General features: G+C 39.2%; 1 protein-coding gene across 2 annotated transcripts; it reads right to left on the reverse strand.

The window, feature by feature from the left end:
* Positions 1–9,797: 9,797 nt before the first annotated feature.
* On the reverse strand, positions 9,798–21,489 carry gabrr3a (gamma-aminobutyric acid type A receptor subunit rho3a). 2 transcript variants are annotated; one of them, XM_008296582.1, is made up of 9 exons: positions 21,383–21,489; positions 20,682–20,794; positions 15,659–15,726; positions 15,339–15,562; positions 14,534–14,616; positions 13,757–13,894; positions 11,925–12,077; positions 10,237–10,430; positions 9,798–10,100 (listed from the first exon to the last, which is right to left on the reverse strand). In XM_008296582.1, exons 1-9 carry the CDS (start codon positions 21,487–21,489, stop codon positions 9,798–9,800), a joined length of 1,383 nt encoding a protein of 460 aa, XP_008294804.1. The 2 variants fall into 2 exon arrangements, with proteins under 2 accessions (XP_008294804.1, XP_008294803.1); XM_008296581.1 differs by having other exon boundaries at positions 21,347–21,489.
* Between the last annotated feature and the right edge of the window lie 987 nt (positions 21,490–22,476).

Consider the following 22,476-nt stretch of genomic DNA (forward strand, 5'->3'; position numbering starts at 1 on the left):
ATGTTGAAACTATAGTTGTGCTGTTGCCTTGTAACGCTGTTGTTGCAGTCGTACTGAAGTTTTGTCGCACTGTAGTTGTAGCTGTTGTCGTGTTAAAAATTTGCAGTGTTGTTGCAGTCGTCGTCTCGTTTAAGGTGCTCTCAGGTGTACTCTGTGGAGAGGTGGGTGTAGCTGTTGTTGCGTCAGGGTTTGGAGATATGCAGTTCTCCAGCGTGTTCTGAAAAACCTGGCCAAGCTGAGAAAAAGAACATGATGCTCATAAAATGCAATCACAGGATCTAATCATACATCTGATATGTTAATAAGTAAATTGCCTATAAAAAGCTTCCCGACATACCCAGGCAATAATTTCTGTTTCATTCTTGTTCTGTCCAGTGACATCCACAGTGACATCAAGAAAGTAGTGTACTGCCATAGGAATAAAACAGAGATGCTGTAGTTGGTTAATTCATGCAAGCACCCAGTAACACAGGCTTAGATGAAACAAATGTTTCTACTGATGGAAGATGAACCTGTTAAGTGTCGTTTACCTGAGGTTTGTGCATGTGTTGTAGGAACAGAAAGAGTGGAAGGAGCAGTGGTGGTCTGACAGCAAGCTTGACCTGATTTGGAAAAACAATACAGTTACTAATCTACACAGTGTTCGACAAAGCCCTACACTGATAGTGTAGGTTAGACACCAAACATCATGGCACAGTTACCAGTTGTCATTCTTATGGACTAGCGTCAGTGTGCACGTTTGAATTTGGGGTTGGGATTTTGTTAGTGAATATAAATGATTATTAAGAAATAAAGAAAAAAAGCAGACATCATGAAGCACTTTTGGCAACTTTGATTGCTTATAAATGGTTGGGAATTTCAGATTGATGCGGTAGTTACCAGAAGTGGTTGAAATACACTTTCCTCAGTTTGTTCCAGAGGGAAAGAAGACATGACACAGCCATTATTAAGTTCAGTTTACCATCATGAGATTTGACCATTTTCTCATTCTTCTTAAAGTCAGCTCCTGAAAACTAACCTCCCTTTCATCTCAGCTGACTCCCATTTAACATCTTAAAATATGTTTTTGTTTTTTAAAGCATTCATTTCATTGAACTAAATGTTTTTTCTCTGAAAAAGGTCAGCTCCTGAGCTAACACTAAAGTCCAAAAGAAAACTTGGCTGGCTTATAAATCAGAAATTTGCCTCAGTAAATAAATTAAAGTCTCACTTCAAAGATTTACATATAAACTTGAGTCTCTCATTCATTTGTCACCAATTTCGCTGGTAAATAAAAAAAAAAGTCTGTGCGTGTATGTGGGTGTGTCTGTACTCCACATAGCTCAACAACTGACATCAGAGCTGCTTTAAACTTGATGGCTGTATTGCTGGGGAGGTGCAGTGAACAGTATTAAGTCATTTGGAAGAACAGTGGCCATACTTGGGGTCTCTTATTAGAGTATAATCACTGACTGGGGTTTTATTCAAGTTTTCTAAATATATAAAACAGATTCTGTGCATTAGGATAGCTTCACAAGGCGACACGGTGGCGCAGTGGCAAACACTGTCATCTCATAGCAGGAAGGTTCTTAGTTTGCATCTATTAATAAACTGGGGATTTTTGCGTGGTGTTTGCATGTTGTACCTGTGCGACATGAACGGTAGGTTAATTTGTGATTCTAAATTGAACATGAGTTTGAGGTGAATGGTTGTTTGTCTAAAGTGTTAGCCTAACTTGTAGAGTGTTTCCCCTCTCACCCAGTGTCAGCTGGGAGTTTTCTCTTTTGTCTGGTCAGAAGGTTTGAAGGAGAGAACGATTAGCTTCGAAAGTAACTCCTGCTTTTCTTGTGTTACTCCCATTGTTCTCAAGTTGGATGGAATGATAAGTCTTATTTTTAGCTCCAGATTTATCCTAAGGGGCAGTTTAAGAGAATCAACACAGTAATCTCCGAATACCAACATGATTTTCTCTTTGATAAGAAGAACAAAAGACTCTTGCAAACACCAACATTTTTCTCTTGGGTTCCCTTTGTCATATTTTCCAACTTCCTCTCAAAAACTACAGAATTGTGAAATCCGTGCGACAAGTAAACAGATGACTATCAGAGTCGACCAACAGGTTACAGTATGAATTAGGAAGGAATCTGACTTGTTCATGTGTGTGTGCATGCCAGACATTGCGGTTTATAAATAGTGGTGCAGAGTTGTCGGTCCAGGTAATGTGACTTGACAGACGCCTCTGCTCCATTGTCTGCCGACAACCTTTTTTTCAACTTTGATCAGTCACAGCCAGTGTCAGGTCTTACCTGCCAGGAAGATGACAAGCAGGTGTATCTGTAACCAGTGTGGATGTCTAACACTGGAGCCAGGCCGTCTCACTCTGTAACACAACAAATAGACTTTTCAGTGACATGAACATGAGGGGTTAAAGCTTCTTTCTATTCACATTTGGCACATTTAGCAGAAGGAAGGATCAGAATGAGTCACACCAGAAACCTCTGAGGTTAATAGTGAACGTGTCTTCCCATCACACCCATGCCAATAAACGCTGAAAGCCTGTAATTATAGAAAAGGCTTTAAATGTTTTATCTTTGCTTCCCATCATTCAGTTGTATCTGTCCTGCACGCATGAATAATGCCAAACTAAACACTTGTTAAAGTACAATATAGCAGAACAAACACATTTATCACAGCTGTGGGAAAGTGCAAATAGTAATATATAGAGTTGTTAATACTTCACTGTATGGACACATATTAGTTCCCATGAACAAATGGTAAATGTTTGCCAGGTCCAGAGCTTTTCAGAGGTGTTTACATGTGTTGTGAAGCCGTGCTGTTCTCATGCGGTGAGTTAGGAAGGATGTGATAGCAGAAGACTTGCTTTTATAACCCTCTGAACTCAGCCACCGGCTTAAAATGTTTTCTCATTGACATTAAATCAGACTAAACTTTTCCTGTTTTAGATCAGTTAGGATTACTAAAATTATTTCTATTTGCTAAACCCTAGAATCATGAGAGAGAGAATTTTTTTTATTACTTTCTTTAAAGTCCGAAATTTACATACATTTCCTTTGTATTTGGTTGCATTGCCTTTAAACTGTATGACTTGGGTCAAATGTTTTGGGTTTCCTTCCACAAGCGTCTCACAATAGTTTGATGAATTCTGGCCCATTCCTCCTGACAGAACTGGTGGAACTGAGTCAGGGTTTGTTGGCTGCCTTGCTCCACACACCTTTTCAGCTCTGCCCACAAATTTTCTACAGGATTGAGATCAGGGCTTTGTGACGACCACTCCAAAACATTGACTTTGTTGTCCTGAAGCCACTTTGTAATTAATTTGTCAGTATACCTAGAGTCATTGTCCATTTGGAAGACCCATTTGTGCCCAAGCTTTAACTTCCTGACTGATGTCTTGAGATGTTGCTTCAATATTTCACATAATCTTCTTTCCTCATGATACCATCTATCTCGTAAAGTCCATCAGTCCTTCCTGCAGCAATACACCCCCAAAGCATGATGCGCCCACCCCCGTACTTCACAGTTGGGATAGTGTTCTCAGGTTTGCGAGCTTCCCCCTTTCTTCCTCTAAATGTAATGATGGTCATTATGTCCAAACAGTTCAGTTTTAGTTTCATCAGACCACAGGACATGTCTCCAGAGATTAAGGTCTTTGTCCCTGTGTGCATTTGCAAACTGTAATCTGCTTTTTTATGTTGCTTTTGGAGAAATGTCTTCCTCCTCTCTGAGTAGACTTTCAGCCCATGTCGGTACAGAACTCGTTTCACTGTGGATAATGACTCTCCGACCAGCTTCAGCAGCATCTTCACAAGGTCTTCTGCTTTTGTTCTGGGGTTGATATGCACATTTCACACCAACACACTTCATCTCTGGGACACAGAACCCGTCTCCTTCCTGAGCTGTATGATGGCTGAACATTCCCATGGTGTTTATACTTGCATATAATTGTTTGAACAGATGAACGTGGAACCTTCAGGCATCTAGAAACTGTGCCCAGGGATGAACCAGACTTGTGTAGGTCCACAATTCTCTTCCTGATATCTTGGCTGATTTCTTTAGATGTTCCCATGTTCTCACAAAAGGAAGCAGTGTGTTTGTTTCTTAAAATACACCCACAGGTGTGCACGTGTAACGTAACGAGGTGTAACGTGCCTCCAATTAACTCAAATGTTGTCAATTAGCCTATCAAAAGCTTCCAAAGCCATGACATCATCACCTGGGCTTTCCCAAATAGTTTGAAGGCACAGTAATCTTAATGTATTTAAACTTCTGACTTTGAAGAAAGTAGTAAAAAAATCTCTAATAAAATTCTCTCTCTCATTTTTCTGGCTTTTAGCAAATAAAAATAAATTTGGTAATCCTAACTGACCTAAAACAGGAAAAGTTTTTCTAAACTTATGTCTTTTTATACAGTGTATGTAAACGTCTGGTTTCAACTGTATATAGAAAGGCAACCTATATTATGTGTATATTTTCAATATATGCAATATATACAGAATATAATCACCTTGTCTTTTTTAGTTCACTTAGTTGAAATATAAGAATTTTGCTAATTTCTTGTACATCTAACTAATTTCTATTTCAAATTATTTGAGACAAATTAAAAAATATCAGTTAATTTGAACCATTATAACTCAAAATGATTACTTAAATGAAAGGTAAAGAGGTGGGAGTTCAACTCAACTCAAACTCAATTTAGAAGGAAGAAAACTAGAATATAAAAAGACTTTCCAGGAGGCATCGTTAGAGTTAAAACTCCCCAGTGACTCTTGTTTTTTGTAGTTTGGGAAAAAAAAAAAAAAAAAAAACTTGCTGTGTATCTTTGGTAAATTAAGATATGTTTACGTATTTTTAACAGGTTAATAAACTCTATACACTTAGAAAACTTATTAGAAAAGCAGGTCTGTCTGCAGTCATTGTCTATATGATGAGTTTTTTCTCAAGTCTTTTTTTCTTACAGATTTTCTCGATTTAAATGAATCTAAATTACCTAATTTTAAACTTTCACAACTCATAAGATGACTTTAAACTAATTAATCAACTGAAGTGCAGTTAAGTCACATTTTTAAGGCAGCAAAAGAACACGTGTTTCTAAGCTGAATTAAATTCAAATGATTTATACTGTAAATATTGTACCTAAAATTCACAATGTACAATGTGAAAGAAGATTCTACAAATGAAAAGGTGAAAAAGTTTAGTTTGTATGGATTCAAATATGCATCACTAGATCATATACATGGATTCATCCCTCATGGAAATCACCTTTATAGCACCTCAACCTGTTTTGAGCTGAACCACTGTGTTGTGCAGCAGGTGCATCTTCTCCTGGATTCTTTACTCATCTTAAAACTGTGTTAACCACTGCCACATTAAACTGTCCCTAAATGTCAAATAAAAGTAAGATAATGCAACAAAATTGACTTTAAAGTAAGTCAGAGGTTTACAACTGCACAAAGGAAGTGATTCATACATATCCATAAATGAACAAGTCCAGTAATCCAGCAGTGACTTCTGAGTTGAGTCGAGGTCCCAGTGAAAGAAAATAAAACCCCACCACCGGCACCATAACTTTACCTGGTAGAGGGAGCAAACATGTGCTGACATGAACAAACTCCGGGACCTTTCATGACTTTTTCTTCTTTTTCAGGCAGCATCGCTTCTCATGGGTTAAATCCAAATAAACCACAAACATTGCATAACAAGACCAGAACAAGGCTTGTGCTGTTGGCTGAGCAAATTTACTGTGACTTTCTCATGCAGAATCAATAGCTGACACGCGTGGCACGCCCCTGAAACGTCAACCCAAACAGGTGGACGTCACATTCAATCACTTTAGCTCATGTGTGTCTCGCTCTGCAGTTATCCAACACCTGAGGAGGAAGCTGCTGCACTTTACACCAGATCAGAAAAAAAGCCTTTTGTATTGTGAGCCTAAAAATATATCATGCTCTAATAACTTCTCTGTTGGTTTTGAAAAAGGAAGAGATTTAGGTGTTTCCATTTCTGTTTGGCTGTACAGGTGCGCCTCAGGGTGTGTCTCAGCCATGTGAGTGTTCTCAGTCATAGACGTGACTGAAACAAGTGTTACCGGGGCAACAATACAGAGCTCGTGGCATTGAAACATTTACTGAAGAAGTCACGCACCATTGTACGTCTGTCATGTTGTGCACCTGTTTTTCAGGCCTTTGAAGGAGGGGGAGCTTGTCTGTCACCGCTCCATTAACACACACATTTACTTCCTTCATTGTTGCAGCTCTTAAACGTGTATTTAACCAGCCCAATGCCCTGTTAAAACACAGTTATACCCTGAAAAGGTAGGAACTGACAGTTGTTTATTGGACACTGGCACCCTGTCAATAATGTTGGAGTGATAATTAAAATCACTTCTTTTCAGGCTAAGTTTAAAAGAGATTAGTGTCATGGATAGAAAACAGCAAAGACTGCAGCCTTCTCCCAGGAGGTCAAGGGTCAAACAGTTTTTTGACAGACAAGCATTAATTGGATAAAAAGACAAGGCAAGATACAATATGCAAAGAAAAATATAAGCAAGGAATCCAGATTTCATTCTGTACAACCTAAAGAGTTGTTGTAACTTCTGCATTACAGCAAACTGTTCATGATATACATAAGGCATTACAAAACACTACAACAGGAAACAGTGACAGTTTAAAACCCCATTTACAAGTATCCCTTGTTATATACCCGTTCCAAATAAATCTGACGCTATGCAGGTAGAAATAGGTCAGACAGAACAATTAAAGCTGTACTTTTCTGTCTGTACACCGGGAGGACAAAGATAATCACAGAATCATCTTTTCTTTTCATTTCAGCTGAGATTACGGAGGCATGATGACGGCAGAGCAGATCTTTGAAGATTTATAGCCTTGAAGTGGATTCTCCAATCTGTCTGTGGTATAAATAGCGATAGTTTTTTTGGTGTCCGCCGCCGATCAGTTAAAGCTGCTTCATCACAGCAGATCGCTATCACCCTCAAATAGTTGTTTGGGCCCAAAGCTGTCTGGATGTCTTCAGTGCTGCTGTTGTTTTCCATGCACCACCCTTTTCACCCACCAGATGTCCTCAGTCTGCCAGTCTGTCTCCGGTCCACCACGCCCACCTCACCTGCTCACTCTTCCTCCATAAGCTCACCTGTTCCCACTCGCCTCATCACTACTGCAGTCTCCAGAGTCTTTCTTTCCCAAAATATCTTTGCACGTCCAGCTGAGCAGGTCAGATTCCTTCTGTGCTACTTTTTCAAACCTCCTGTCTGGTTTTAAACTTTGTTTTCTGGCCTACCTACAAGCTGCCTGTAAGCTCCTGCTTTGTATCAGCAGATTGCATGAATTGGCCATCAAACTGTTTCTCTCTGCCTGTTCTTAGTCTGCATGTGTGTCCTCCCTGTTTTGCCAACATCTCACTGTGACTGTTAGTGGTGTCAGTGTGACCTGAAGTAACACATCAGACATTAGTCCAGTAGAGTGACACTGATTTTTGTGGAGCTGAGGGACCTCCTTACTGTGGTTAGTTGTTTCTAACAGAATACAGCAGGGAGTTTTGGGCCTGAAGATCCAACAAATTGAGCAGAAGGACATCTATTCCCTCTCAAACTTTAAATCAAATACACGCTGAGACAAATTTACTTTGATATCTGGGTTCAGCTGGTGGTCTTCTTGACCATATTAAACTTGACTGCAATTTTTCAAGAGCATGTACACGGCAAATCAGCCCCAAACTACGACATTGTCTCCACTGTACTCCACCTCTGGGATGATGTTTTTGTGTTGCTGCATACAGTGCCCTGTTTACATCACATATGAAGTGCTGCACATTCTTTGAAACAGCAAGTATGGCTTCATCAGTTTGTTCAAGACTGCAACCAACTAAATAGACGTATACATACTCTGCTAAAAACACAGAATGCCCTCTTTAAAACCAGTGGTTGGTTTGTCTGTTCTGGACATGATGGACTTTCTCCCTCTGGGTTCATTCTAAGCTAATTAGGTGGTCATGCACGAATGAAATTACAATTTTGATTAAAATATACTACTTCTGCCAATAGATCCCACAGTATCCTACACACCAGACCTCTACAGTAGCTACAAACATTCTTGTAACTTCAATGTGAGTATTTTTAGAAATGTACACATAAATGCAGTTAATTCTGAAGGATTTACTTGACGTCATTGCCAGAAGGTGTTCAGCTCTGTTGCTGGCATTGTTTTAGGCATATTAATTAGTGAGGTTCAGTGGTGCTGCTGGGCAGATTGTTTTCACCTTTACCAGACAGTACCTCCATCTGTTTTGTCTTTGTGCTAAACTAAACCAACGACTTCTCGGCTGCAGCTTCATACTGAACATATAAACATGAATGGAACCAATCTTGTCTTTTAACTCTCAGCAAGAGAGAAAATGAATTCTAATCAAAATAATTAACTAGTCCTTTAAGACGCCCTATAACTTAAATAAATCATAGTGATTCCTGATTCATTTTAAAGCTTTAATGAATAATAGTCACGTTTAGACATGTTTTGAGCCCACTGAGCGTTTGGAAGGGGGTTCTGGTCATGCTCTTCACATTATCAATCTATTACCTCTGATGAATCTGGCCTCCTGTCGGCTTCATATTCTACGACACGATGTGACACAATCAAGTATAACTGACTTTATGGCATTATAATCTCCTTTTTCCACTTACTGCCTTTCAATTCTCCATCTTCTAATTACTGCTTTGCATAAATTAGTTTAAAATGTGATCTTTCTCTGTATATTACCGTTCAGGAAGTCTGCATGGGACACTAAAATATATAGTATATGTCCAACTGAGACATTTATAAAATGAACGATATCAAAATTATGACCGTTTTGGAGCTTTACGTGGTCGGCATGAGCAGATGGAGGTGTGATTACGATGCAAGAAGGTCATTTCTACAACGGTTCACTCCAGCAAACAGGTGGTGAACAAAGGTAGAGCATTTAACATCTCAAAATTCAAGAGATGGTAGAGATCAGAAGAGAAACTAAACTGTACTTGAACCTCTGCTTCCTTAAAGTTTGTGCTTTACTGTTTTTTTATGGGTTTCTGTTTCTTCCACTTGCAGGACCTGATACGTGGGTGTATCTAATGCACACAGTCCTGTCATTGCATTTCACATTGTTCTACTGAGCAACAAAGGTCAGTAACACACCAAGATATGCTACACTGTGCCAACACAGGAAGAAAAGAACAGCTAGCAAGTAAAGATGGGTGTAGGCAATGCAGCATTTCAATTACAACCTCAAAATCACTTATTTACTGAATTCAAACATTGCTTTTTCTTTTTCTTTTTGGTCATAAGGACCCACCTGATGTTTCAAACAACAGCAAAAAGTCAAATAAGACAAAGCTTTGTCAGAAAACATGTAGCTTGACCCACATCTTTAATAGCATACATTAGGTTTTGACAAAGTTGTACAATATTTAAATAAGTTCTGTGTCTAATCAAGCAATAAAATATAATCCTAAAAATATTAATATAGTTGCTTGATTGAAACTTCTTCTCTTATAAACCAGACATGCCACAAACATACAAACATTCATGAAAATAACAGCCATGCACGGCAACAGCTGCTATCAGATTTTCTCCGAGTTACAACTGAACACCTCACAAAAGACATCTTTCTTCAGCAGCAGACCCTGTGCAAACCTGAAGTCATATCCCACAGCAAAAACAGAGGATTGTAAGGTTATTGTAAGATTTTGCAGTCTGTTTGATGGCGAAAATAGTCAAAAGAAAGAATGCTCTGCTGCACAGTTTGTTATACTATGCATACAAACTCCAGTAAATGATGTTGAAGAGCAGATAAGCGAGAGGAAAGATGACTCTGGAGTACGAGTCGATCATGTAGCTGTTGCTCATTATAAAGCTGAGGTTCTTTTTTAGCGATTGCTTGCGTCGTAGCCTGGTGCCTTCTGTGGGTCCAGAGACAGTGGAGTTTCGAGACTGGGTGTTCCTCTCGGTATTTGGGGTGCTGGCGACCTCCGTGAAAGATGCCAGGTCGATGTCGTTGTCGTGGAAGCAGCCGTCGTAGACCATAGCCTGAGTGGCGTTGTAGGAGCTGGGGATCTGCAGGGAAAGAGGGAGCAGAGCGGATGACGTGAGGCTTTGAAGGATTGCCAGATGGTGACATATTGGTTTCTGTGGGCCAAATAAAGTCGCGTGAGATTTAAGAACAAAGTAGAGTCCGCAAAATATGAATAACCTTCGCCCTCTTGAGCTTCTTCATCTCCTCTACTGTGGTGAAATAGTTGACGGCGGCGTATTCGATGACGGACAGAAAGACAAACAGGAAGCTTGCCCACAAGTAGATGTCTACAGCTTTGACATAAGACACCTGTGGCATAGAGGCTGAGACACCAGTGATGATGGTGGACATTGTCAGAACCGTGGTGATGCCTGGATACAGAGGGCAGAAGTACAGCATATTATTAGTGTTAAAGATGCTGCTTTACAACATTTGAATGGATTATCCTTTGTAGGTGAATGTAGGTCAGAACACCAGATATGCCACAATGCTACAGGGTACCCAATATTTATAACTGTGAAGTGGCAAATGTTTTTCTAAGTATTAGGAAAAGTCCACTTGCAGTTGCCCTTTTGATCTGATGCACAACCTAAAGCAGTAGATCATTTAGACTGTAAATACGTTTGCATTTTTCACTGTAAACTTAGAAAAATATGACAAGATCTTCATCATACCTTTCATAAAAAATAATTTTGCTTAAAATCAGCACAAGAATTTAAAGAAATATTTGTAGCAGTAACAGAATTTGGGGCAATATGCTTATTTTTGTTGTTTTTTTTCCATCTGAGAGCTGACAAGATTGATAACCTCTGCTGTTTGCTTGACACACCCAGCCAAGGGCTCCACAAACAACAAGCTGCAACTTTTGTCATGTTTAACCCTCTGAACCCCAAAACTTGTTTGAAAGACATGTTGTCCAAAATCATAGAATTTATCAGACCTGGAAACTGTGACAACAGAGAGATCGATGGATTTACAACTTTCGGACAGTCCTTGAACTAATCATCTCTGATGTGTAGTTCTATTGGGAAAATGAACCAAATCTAAGCTTAAAATTCTGATATTTTATTAAAAATCACAACTCAGCTCCAACCAACAGCCACATGACAAACATTCTTTAACTTTTTAGTCCTCCTTTTTAATTAGGAGACATGTATGGATACTAGTAAAATATCCATGGGGTGTAGAGTCAAAGCATTTTTTTTCCAGTATTGCCAACTACTGTTGGCACTTGGAAAAATGTTGTACATGTTGATTTATGTTTTTTTCTTTCTTTAAATTTTGGGGAAAAAAACAATCAAAGGAACTCAGTTTTCATATTCTCTTTTGTGATTTATTGCATTTTAACTATGTCATACTACACAAAAGACATTTAAAGTTCTTTCTATTTCTAGCCTTGGCTGTTCTCTTTCCATAGGTGTGCAGGACTTTATACTGCAGTGAAAAATGAGCCCAGAGTAAATAACAATGTGACAGGAGCAAGAACACCCAGAAACTGCTGCTGGTTCAGAGGCTTCAACTAAGGTCCTTGCTTGGATTAGACAAACAATATAACACATTAACTTGTGAGCTTTAAAGGTGCTGATAAGCCGGATAAGTCTCACCATTTTTAGTCTTTGTGCTCGGCAAAGGAAACTTCTTAATATTTAGCTTGCACATATGAGAGCGGCATCTATCTCCCCATTTAACTGTCAGCATGAGGGTTAATATTTCCCAAAAAGTCAAAGTACTTCTTAAAGTAAAAAGAAAAACCTAGTTCACACTATTGTTAGATAAATCTGTCGATCACTTTTAGTTGCATGTGATAAAAAGTTGTTGTTTTTATTTCTCGTGTTAATGCTACTGTCGACTCATTGCGTCAGTACCCAGGGAGACTCGGGCAGGTACGGCTCTCCTGTCTATCCAGAAAGACACCCAGGACAGCATCACCATCAGCATGGTGGGAAAGTACGTCTGAAGCATGAAGAAGAAGATGTGCCTCCTGAGAATGAAGTTTATGTAGAGCCGATTGTACCAACCTGAAATGGGGCAGGCAGAGTGACAACAGTCAGCAACAGCAGAAAACACAGCAGCAAAGGCTTGTATAATGGCAGTTCTAAGAAAGTACAAGATGAACCCATGAGAAGAACCTCGAACTCAGAGGAGAAAGTGATTATTTTCTGGGGCAGATCTGTCTAGAGCTGCAGTTATATAACATCCTCTTAGAGCGGTTTGGTCCCCACAAGATTATTTCACACTGAGATGAAAATCTCTCTGGCTTCTTTCCTCGCTTTCTTTTTTCACACTGAAAATGTGCCAGTAGAAGCAGGCAAGGTTTCATAAAGTGGGCTTAGTGGTCATACAACTCTAAAATGCTTAAATTAATAACGCATATAATCCCATAGAAGCAATATTACATGACAATATGTTGCCATAAAAAAGGGCAGATGATTTCTTGAACTTGTACGTTGTTGTTTTTTAGCCTATGACCTTAACAACTAGACAGAGATAAAACTTTATTTACTATCGATGTTGATATATAAGTATAATCAAATAATAAAAATGTGAAGAATACACTAAAATAGGGTAATTTTTAGAATAAAAAAAAGTCACTCACACTCTGCTCTCTCTCCTCATCATCCCATTGTTATAAATCAATACCTCTCTGGATTGCAGAAAGGTTATTGATTCACTTGTCATCATTTTGGCAACTGTGCTTATTTTCAGCACCACTTAGTCGTGTCTATAGAGTAAACTGGCAGCCGGTTAGTTTGCCTTTAAACACTGCAAACACAGCAACAGCAAACAAAATAATGTGTTAATTCATGAGCTGTAGGTGCTGGTTGTTGGATTCCCTATGGACACAGTATAAGAGTGGTATCGTCTTCTTACAAAACTGTCATCTAGAAAGCAAAATGATTTAAATTGAAAGTTGAATATGTTCAGACCTATTGATGGAAAAGCTCTGAAAGGAGAGCTGAGTGTTGTTTATTCATCGTTTCATTGTGCACATAAATTTGAAGCTGTCCGAAAGCGAAGAAGTCTTATATCCTAACACATTTTGAACATTGCAGATATTTTTCTCTCTAATCTCAGACATGCAGGATTGGAAAAAATTAAGATTATTGTGCGAGAGAGAGTAATCATGGAGCAGTGCGCCTCTTCACCTGATCTCATGGGGAAGTAGATGTTACCAAAATGGAGAGTGTGCTGTATCAACCTGCTGTAATGCGAATAACATTTAGCAGTAGGAAAAACGAAAGAAGAAAGTGAATCTGGATTTACTCAAGGTAGGATTTTCTGTAGCTAACATTAACCTCAAGGGTTACAATGTTTTGCTTGGCAACAGCATCCGTTGCTCCTGGCAGTAATGTGATCATGGTAGCCATCTAGATTTTAACTCATCAGTGTTAAACATGTTATGATTGGGACGGCTCTGATAAGTCGGTGAAGTTTAAGACTGGATCTTTTAATCCTTTATGTTATCGAATAATCAAAGCCCAGCTTCAGTCCAGCCCAAGGTCCCAGTCCAGATTTTTATCTCTGATTGGTAGAAGGTGTAAAACTGCAGCAATCTTCTCGTGGAAACCAACCATGAGGTGAAGAAACTATAATCCTGTATAGGGTTATAAACATCTCAAGTTTTTAAAGTATTAGTCAGGAGCTCTTTCCAAATTGGATCCAACTCAAAGAGGACCAGCACTTAAGCCTCACGTACCAGTACTGCTGTAGAAGGCAAGGCCAAAAGAAGGCTGGAAGTCTTCAACAAAGAACTGAGAGAGCACAATCTCTTCAGTCCTCAATGAATCATTCCCGTTCTTCCAGTAGAGCATCAAGTCGTTCTCGTTGTAAGCATCTTCAAGAGAGGACAGAGAGGAGGTGTAAGAAGAGTCAGTCTCAGAAGACAGAAGAGAGATCACAAAAAAATGGACTCCTGACTCTCCTCTGAGATCAGCATCCATGTTTCATCCGTGTAATAATTTTGAGAGACAGAGAGAGAGATATATAAACAGATAGAAACAAGCTAAAAAAAGAATCCCCAAACTCTACGTCAAAAAGTCCTCCTGACTCTAAAAATAAGCCCTAAATCCTGCATCTGAAAGACAAACATGTATAATGGACAGAGATTTGACCTGGTTGAGGATTATGACTTGTTTATGCACAGAGAAGATGGCTACTGTGTGTTTATGAAGTAATGGACTGTGAGCTGTGGAGTGTGTGTTTCCGTCCCCGCTGAATTACACTCACAGATATCGAGTGGTGTTTTTGACCACTTATATGGATACTGTTAAATAATTTAACAAGCTGAAAGCTTTCTGTCGCCACCATCTTTAAATTACAAAACAGTCTATCAAAGGTTGTGTAACGTGTTTACCAGCAAAATGTCAAGCAAGGACGAACACATTTAATGCAGGAATTAAAATAATTTCTCTGGAAATAACACTGGATATCCTCTCAGGCATTTGTAAGCGGACAAGCGTAGTTTGATACTCACAGCTCTCCAGCTCCAGAGAGCAGTTCTGGGTGTCCAGAGGGAAACTGCTGAAGTCCATTGAGCAAAGTGCAGTCACAGTGATCCTAAAACACAGTGGAAGAAATCAATCATTCAGCATCAAGAGCTGTGTTAAAAAAAAAAAGAAAGAAAAAAAAAACTTGTATATGTATTAACAGGTGACTTCTTTTAGAGTTTGACTGCGCAGATTAACCTCAGTGAACCCGATTACAGATGTCAAAGAGGATATTAAACAAAGCTGCTGGACTGCAGTTTAACTGTTAGGATGTGAACGGCAGCATAAACTGCAGCAAACCATTAGCAGTGACACCATATTGTTGACATCTGTGCGTGAAATGGATATTATGAGCGCAGACTAAAAGCTTACAGTTCTTCTAGCTTTTGCTTTCTCATATTCAGACTCTGCTGACTAAACCCTGAAATACGAGTCCGGCCGGTTGTTTGTTTTCATCACCAATCAATTTGTGACTTGCTGTGATATACACATCGAAGAGTAAAGTGAGAAGAACTACACCCCTTTTCATCCAGATCTATAGTTGACGTCATAAAGTGCTACGATCATCCTTGGTCTTGTGTTGCCATCTGTGTATTACCAGTAGCTAGTGGAGGCTTGTCCTCTAGCTAGATGTTGTGTAACTCATATGACTGTGTTCCTGTTACATTATATTTTAATGCAGATAACCATAATAATGTCTTTGAATGACTGAAGAGAAACTCTTAGAAAGTACAGAGTACATTCAGTGGCCGCTGCAGCCGTTCAGCAAAAGTGAATGTTGTTTGTTTGTACCTCACACTGTAGAGGATGTTGCCGTCAGGATAAACCCTCAGCATGATGTTCTCCATGGTTGTGTCATGGATAAAAGAGCGCTTGGAGTGGACAAAAAACACGTCTGGAACCCAAATTTTCTTCACGAGCCGCGCGTCGAAGGTTCGGCTCTTGTTGTTGCTGGAGGGGAAGGCCAGGCGGTCGTCCTGCCAGTAATGCCTCAAGTAGAGAGTCATGGTGAAGTCCTCAAAAAGAAAAACAAATAGCGACACTGATGCTCAAACCCAGCAGAGAAAAGGGAGACAATTTATATTGACAGGATTGATCTCAAAGGCTCGTACCATGTTGACTTCAGATATGCTGTCAATGCTCTCCACCTGGACGTCGATGCCGACAGGAATAGCTGAACCTGCAACAAGTCAGATGTTGTGATGGATCAGCTTTAAGCAACACTGAGATAACATCATCCACAAATCATCTGCACGTCTGACACAGTTTATGTAAAACCCACCTCTGAGCTATAAGCTAAGACATCCACCAATCAGTCACAAAGTTAAAACTGCTGACAGATGAAGTGAATAACATTGATTTAATGTTGTTACAACGGCAGCTGCCAAGTGGAGTTTATATTTGGCAGCAAGTGAACATTCAGTTTTTGAAGTGCTGGAAGGAAACAATTAGCAGCGTGAGGATCTGTGTGACTTTCACAAGGACCAAATTGTGATGGCCACACGACTGGGTCAAAGCACGTCCATAAGAGCAGGTCTTGTGAGGTGTTCCTGGTATGCAGTGCTTAGTACGTAATGAAAGTGCTCCAAGGATGGCCAACTGGTGAAGCAGTGAGAGGACTATGGGCGCCCAAGGCTCACCAATGCACAAACCAGTGCACATGTGGAGCTAAAACTGGACTGTGTGGTCTGATGCTACAAACAAGCTACTGTAGGACAACGCATTTCACAAATCATACAAATTTCTATATTATTTTACTGTTTTTCAGTGTTTTGGAAAATTTTGGAAAATAACTAATGACATCACAGATAAAGCTATTGGTTTATAGCTTAATTGTTAAAAACCTATATGATATACTAAAAACAGAAAAAAGGACAAAGCTATAAATTATGATGACATCAAAAGTCTTTTTTTCCCCTAAATGATAATTTGTTCTTTTAGAACATTTAACCATAAAATTACACCAATTTTTACTGTATTTAAAGCAGCCAAAATGTTGTTGTTTTACAGATATTTGCCATCATTTGGGAAACTGTTTAATGTACTGAGGACTGAAAAATGGTAAATCTATTTTACAGATGTCCTCTGTTTTGTTAAAATGAACACAAGTAGTAAAATCACAGAAAAAAAAGTATTAATTTACATGTTGAAAAAAAAATGCCCACATCAAAAATGTGTATTTTTGTGACATTAAAATTACACAGTTTTACTGTTTTTAAAGGTATGTCAATCTAAACTCTTTGTTCAAAAAATATCATTATTATAGAAATATTTGCTTTTATATTCACATGTTTTTGCAGTTTTTGAACATTACAATATTTCACATTTTTTTAAAACTTTTTTTAGTAACCTTTCTCCAGATTTTTCTGTTTTTTGAATGGATTTTACAGTGTATTGTAGAAAGAAATCAGAATACAAAGTCCATTGCAGCTTGCTGTGTATGGGGCTGTGTAGCTGTATACCTGTCAGAGTGGCCATGCTGAACTCTGTCTACTCAGAATTAGACCATGAAGCAATGAAACAAAGGTGAGCTGGTTTGATGAATCACATTTTCTTTTACTTCCTGTGGACAGTCAGGTGTGCTTTTTTGGAGTTGGTAACAAGAAGGAAGACAAGCCAGTGGAGACATTATGATGTTCTGCACAGCGTTCTTCTTGATACCCTGATGTTCATGTGGATGTTCCTTTTACACGAACCATCCACCTAAACATTTTACCCTTTGATGGCAACAATATCCCCTAATGGCAGTAGCCTTTTTCAGCTAGACATTGTTCAGGAATGGTTTGAGGAACATGACTCCATCCAGCATCTGTTGGATGTGCTTGAATAAGAAATCCGATCCATGGAGGCACCACCTCACAGCTTACAGGACTTAAAGGTTCTGCTGCTAACGCCTCGGTACCTGACATATCAGAATACCTTCAGAGGCCTGTGAAGTCTGGGCCTCGACAGGTTGGCGATCAGGATCTTCACAATATTAGACAACTGGTTTTAATGTTGTGTCTGATTGGTTTAACCCACATCTTGCTAACGTCACAGACAATAGGTTAGACGGAGGGAATGACCCGGACATCATGGTGATTCTTAAGCATGACTAAGCAATATTCAGCTTAGCTTTGCATTCGTGTAATCTTTTAATGAATACTGCAGCGTTTCAACATCATTCATGAGTGACACACAAATGGCAGATTGGTTCATAGACAAAAAACCTCAGATGGAAGACAAGTCTGCTGCTCACTCAGGCAGCACAGATAAAATACCTGAATGGTTTCTTGTCATCTCATCTTTCTGGAGCTGTCCCAGATGAGGCAGCATTATGAAATACTTGATTGGACACTAGCCTATTTCAGATAAACTACAGAAATGCATGTTTTGAGATGATAACTTTTCAAAACTGCTGTTAGATCAACTAATGAAACCAAATACAGTAGATTTAGTGTTGGCAAAACAACAAATCCTTTAAATCTAGTTTTATTATATTTCTGAAATCTGACCTGTGGGAACATAACCAGCTCAGTACAACAAGCAACATGGATACAAAAAAAACAAAAATATCCCTTGTGTTACACAGCTAAAATCCATTAGTTTCAGCAAGAGTATCATGCATTTCCCAGCATGCCGTAAGACAAATAGTAACTGCCACAAAGAATCTTGTCTGTGGGTATTTTAGCTCACGTAAGCTGGAGTAAACCCAGAAGAAAATGCAAACTCTACTGGAAAGTTCAGCCCAAGAAACAAGCTCATAAGACTGCTATGCATGGCTGTGCTGCCAATAAACAACAATGAAATTCAACTTACAGTACAACTACATTAACAGCCTCTATGAATAAACCCAAACATTTCCTCAAGAAACTGAGATGTTGCACTGCTACGTGAAAGACCACCATATTGTCTGATTACATAAATATCCAGTCCAGTGTATAATAAGTGGAATGGTTCTTATGTCATCGTGCAGTGACAGAATACGGCTAACGTATGATGTGTACTATAAACATCCAGTTCCCTCCGTGCCATTACCTAATGAAGGTAAGCACTCATAACCATCAGTCTACGATTACAGCTGAGTAGTGAATTGGGACGGATTATATCGGGGCTGTTGGGGTCCTGAATATAATGTCCTGTTTTTTCTTGTTGTTGTTTTTTTACAGAGTTAGATCACTGAAGCTCTTTAAACTGGTGTCACCAGTTGAGCATTTAAACTGTTATTTAAAGGTCAAGCGCAGCAAAATACACAGATTACGAGTCACAGGTGCAGATGAGGAAAGAGATCAGCTACAGGAAACGCAGCAGGCAAGATGGAGCAAATGACTCGCTTTTGCTGAGCTGTAATTATTTTATGAGTTAATAAAGGATGATAAGCAGAGTTTACTCAACCCACCAATTCACTGATGCTGTTTGGCATTGAAAATGTCTCAAAATGTTTGGAAGCAAATGGGAAAACCTGTTGCAGACAATTCATCAACTCCACTGACAGTGATGGAAAGTAATTAAGTATATTTACTCAAATATTCTACTTAAGTATAGATTTCAGGTACTTAAACTTTATTTGAGCATTTCCCCTTTATGTAACCTAATACTTCCACTTCACTACATTTCAAAGGGAAATATTGTACTTCCCACTTCACCACATTTGACGCTTTAGTTACTTTTAAGATGGCGTATAACACATTTTTAAAATACATAATTAAAACTTTAAGCAGTGAGTTCTATCCTTTTTACCTTCTGACATCTTACAAAGCCAGTGTGTAGTCTGAGTCATATCTCAGATGTCTATGATTTGCTAACAGCTCCACCATATAGTGATTTTTTCCCTCTGAACCTCTCATATGGTTTCATTTCTATAAATGTCAAAATGATGCAACATCTCACCAAAAATCACAGATGACAGAAAAAGCAGAAAATCTGAGAAACAGATGTGTGTGTCAGAATGTAGATTTTCACTTGACATGAATCATCTGATAACCCCCTCAGATTTATCTGCTGTCTCTGTTTATAATACTGTATGTAAATAGGTTCAAACTGGTTCCACCTGCAGCAGCTACAACATGCTGCTGACACACTGATGCTTCACTATTAATAATATAATAATGCCACATATAATGTATTAGTCAGAGGGGCCAAACCAGTACTTTTACTTTAATACTTTAACTACGTGTTGCTGGTAATACTAACAGAATACTTTCAATTCATTGGTACTTTTACTTAAGTAAACATAGGCACAAAGTAAACTACCGACAAACAGTAGTAGATTTATTTATGTGAATCTGAAATTAGAATGAGAGGTGTTGATAGATTCAGTAAATGTGCAGTTATTAAAGAAAAGGAAATCTTCTACTGCATAAGGCATAAAATCCAACCATTAATGCTTTGCTTATATTGTAAAATCTGTTGTTTGCATAAAAAAAACACAAGAGTTGGCACAGTGACAGCAATACAGGAAGTCTGCTATAGTCAGAGTGCTAAATAAATAAATCTGACTTGATTGCCATAAATATATATTTATAACGGTCACATGGTGCAACTCATGGCACAAGTCATGAATCCTGAGAGGATTGTATTTATTATACGGAGGATCTGCTTCACTTTTCAGGTACAGTGTTTCAAGTATATTATATTCTGAGGCAGAATTAAGCAACTGAGAAAACATCTGCTGAAGACTCCAACTCAACCATTTGCTAAACCTGCAACACTGTTTGACTGGAGAAAAGGAGCATTTAATGAAATGTGAAATTATGAGTGAGTAGGAACACGGTGAGCATGTGGTTCCTGTTCGTACAGATAAGAGAGATAAACTTGAATATAATGTAATTATTGAATCAATTGCTTTTGTGCATCATTTGCTCGAAACAAAGGTGTAAACAAAATGCAGGGCTGCGCTTGGAAGTGCACACAGACACAGAATTAGGAACACAGTTCAGATTATTTTATCTGCACTACTGTCTGCAGTCATTGTCTCACACGGCAGACAATCTAGGTCACAATGGGGTTTTTTTTTGGAGGCGTAATACCAAAGACAGCACAGTAACCTACATTAACCTCACTGAGTTGCCAGGAAAGCACATGGTTTTTATAAATAATAGGAATATTCAGAAGAATGAGAATTAAATAGAAGGATGGATGAGATTTGTGCCTTACCTCCGAAGCCGGGGCGCATTGCAAAGTCATGGTCTTCAATCCGAAGCAGCTGCTCAGATTTAATTAGCAGAGACTTGGTGCTGTCCAGCTTTTTCATTTTAAGATCCACCCGTCTGGAAAAAAAAACAGCTTGTGTAAAAATCTCTCTCTGCCTGTCTTAAACTTAAAACGGAGCTGACATCTGGTCGATGGAGTTAGTGACGGTTAATTGGACTTTAGCACTCTGATTAAAACCAAAGGCCTCGGCCCAAAGCAAATGAGTTCTTTTATTTTCCGTGTATTGACACTTGTAACTGGGTCGGGCATATCGTGGGGACTCGATAGTATCTGTCTCCTCAGTTGATCTCACAACTGAATTAGTTTTTCGACTGAGAGGATTTCTAGAAACAAATTGATTGGAATGATTTAAATAACCGTTTTTTTTTGTCATTCAGCAGCAATTTTCCCATCAATACGTGCATCACATGATCCTGTCCACGGCCTGCAGCCTTGATCTACTTTGACATTAATGAAAAACATTGATTAATGCATTATGCAATGATGTCTGTGAAGGTAACATACAGAAAAACCTTCCATAAAGTCTAAGAATATAGATGTCAGCTGTCAAAAGGCCCATCTTAACAGCTACAGAAGCTCCTCAGTTCAGAAACGTGGCTTTGACTCACCCTCCATACTTTGGTTTGGTGTTCTCTCCTACGTACTGCTCCTTGTGTCTCCTCTTGTTGGGGAAGTGGCTGCTGTTGAGCTGAGTGACAGGCCACAACCAGGCCAAGCACATCAGTCTTAAGGCCAGGAGGGCCACTCTCATGGTTGAGCTGAGGCTGGAAAGACAAGAGGAACCCAGACGTCCCTCCCACTTGGTCAGTGTCTTGCCCAGGGAATGCCACAGCTGTCCCCGTCCTCTACTCCCACGTCCATGTCCCAGCAGCAGCGCTCATTCTGTCCCGCCACGCTCAAGCCCAGCTACGTTGTCCTGCTCTCTCATCTCCTGTAACATGGTGAACATCAGTTGAGATATCCGGTGCTTAGCTCCAGCGCGCAGGCATTCCCCCTCCGGCTGAGTTTGCTTGTCACTGTGCCATCCCTCTGCTTACATCTCCTGACACAACATGTTGCTGCAGCTCCCCACCCTCTGATTTAAAACCAAATATCAATTTATTCCTATAATGACAAAGGAATACCATTAATTCCTCTCTAATCTTCTTTGCTGTGGTTGGTGAAATCTTTCAGTAACCTACAAACTGGAGGCAGCAGAGGGCGGGGACATGGGGATAATACAACCAGCAGTTTCATCATCATTCTGACCAGATAAAAATAAAAAGCCTGTAGCCTACTTTTATTCGTCGCACGATTCCCCCTCGTGTTGAACTCTGCGGCGGTCGGAGGATGCAAATGATCCCATCAGGAGGACACGGATGCAAGCATATGTTCGGTCGACATTTGGAAACGTTGCACTTATGGCTCCCTAGTTGAATCCGAAGCAGCTTTAGGATTCAAGGCAGATGATGCGATTCCAAATGTGTTTTCAACTCATTAAATATTAGGAAAAGGGCATTACAGTACAGTGAGTGTTTTAGAAAGAGGTTTGGAAAACAGCTGAATTTCCCTGCTGAAATGCACGCTGTTGTAATCCAGCACTGTGGTTAGTTTAAAAATATGAAATCAAATATTATTATTTTATAATATTATAAATATTAATCTTGTCATAAAATGCACCCAAAAAAAAGACAAAAATAAGAGCTTAATCAGCAACTGCTTACATGGGAGGACACGATGTAACAGCCAGCTTCCTTTT

This window comes from Stegastes partitus, unplaced genomic scaffold (assembly GCF_000690725.1).
Source record: "Stegastes partitus isolate 25-593 unplaced genomic scaffold, Stegastes_partitus-1.0.2 Scaffold1136, whole genome shotgun sequence".
NCBI lineage: Eukaryota > Metazoa > Chordata > Actinopteri > Pomacentridae > Stegastes > Stegastes partitus.

Bases quoted from the DNA above. Each gene is read 5' to 3' on its own strand.
- gabrr3a (XM_008296581.1), bottom strand. From the start codon at position 21,489: ATGAGAGTGGCCCTCCTGGCCTTAAGACTGATGTGCTTGGCCTGGTTG. The intron at 15,563-15,658 runs GTACGAGCCTTT...TTTCTTTTTGAG, and splicing joins GCATATCTGAAGTCAACATG to GACTTCACCATGACTCTCTA. The intron at 13,895-14,533 runs GTGAGTATCAAA...CCTCTCTTGAAG, and splicing joins CTCTCTGGAGCTGGAGAGCT to ATGCTTACAACGAGAACGAC.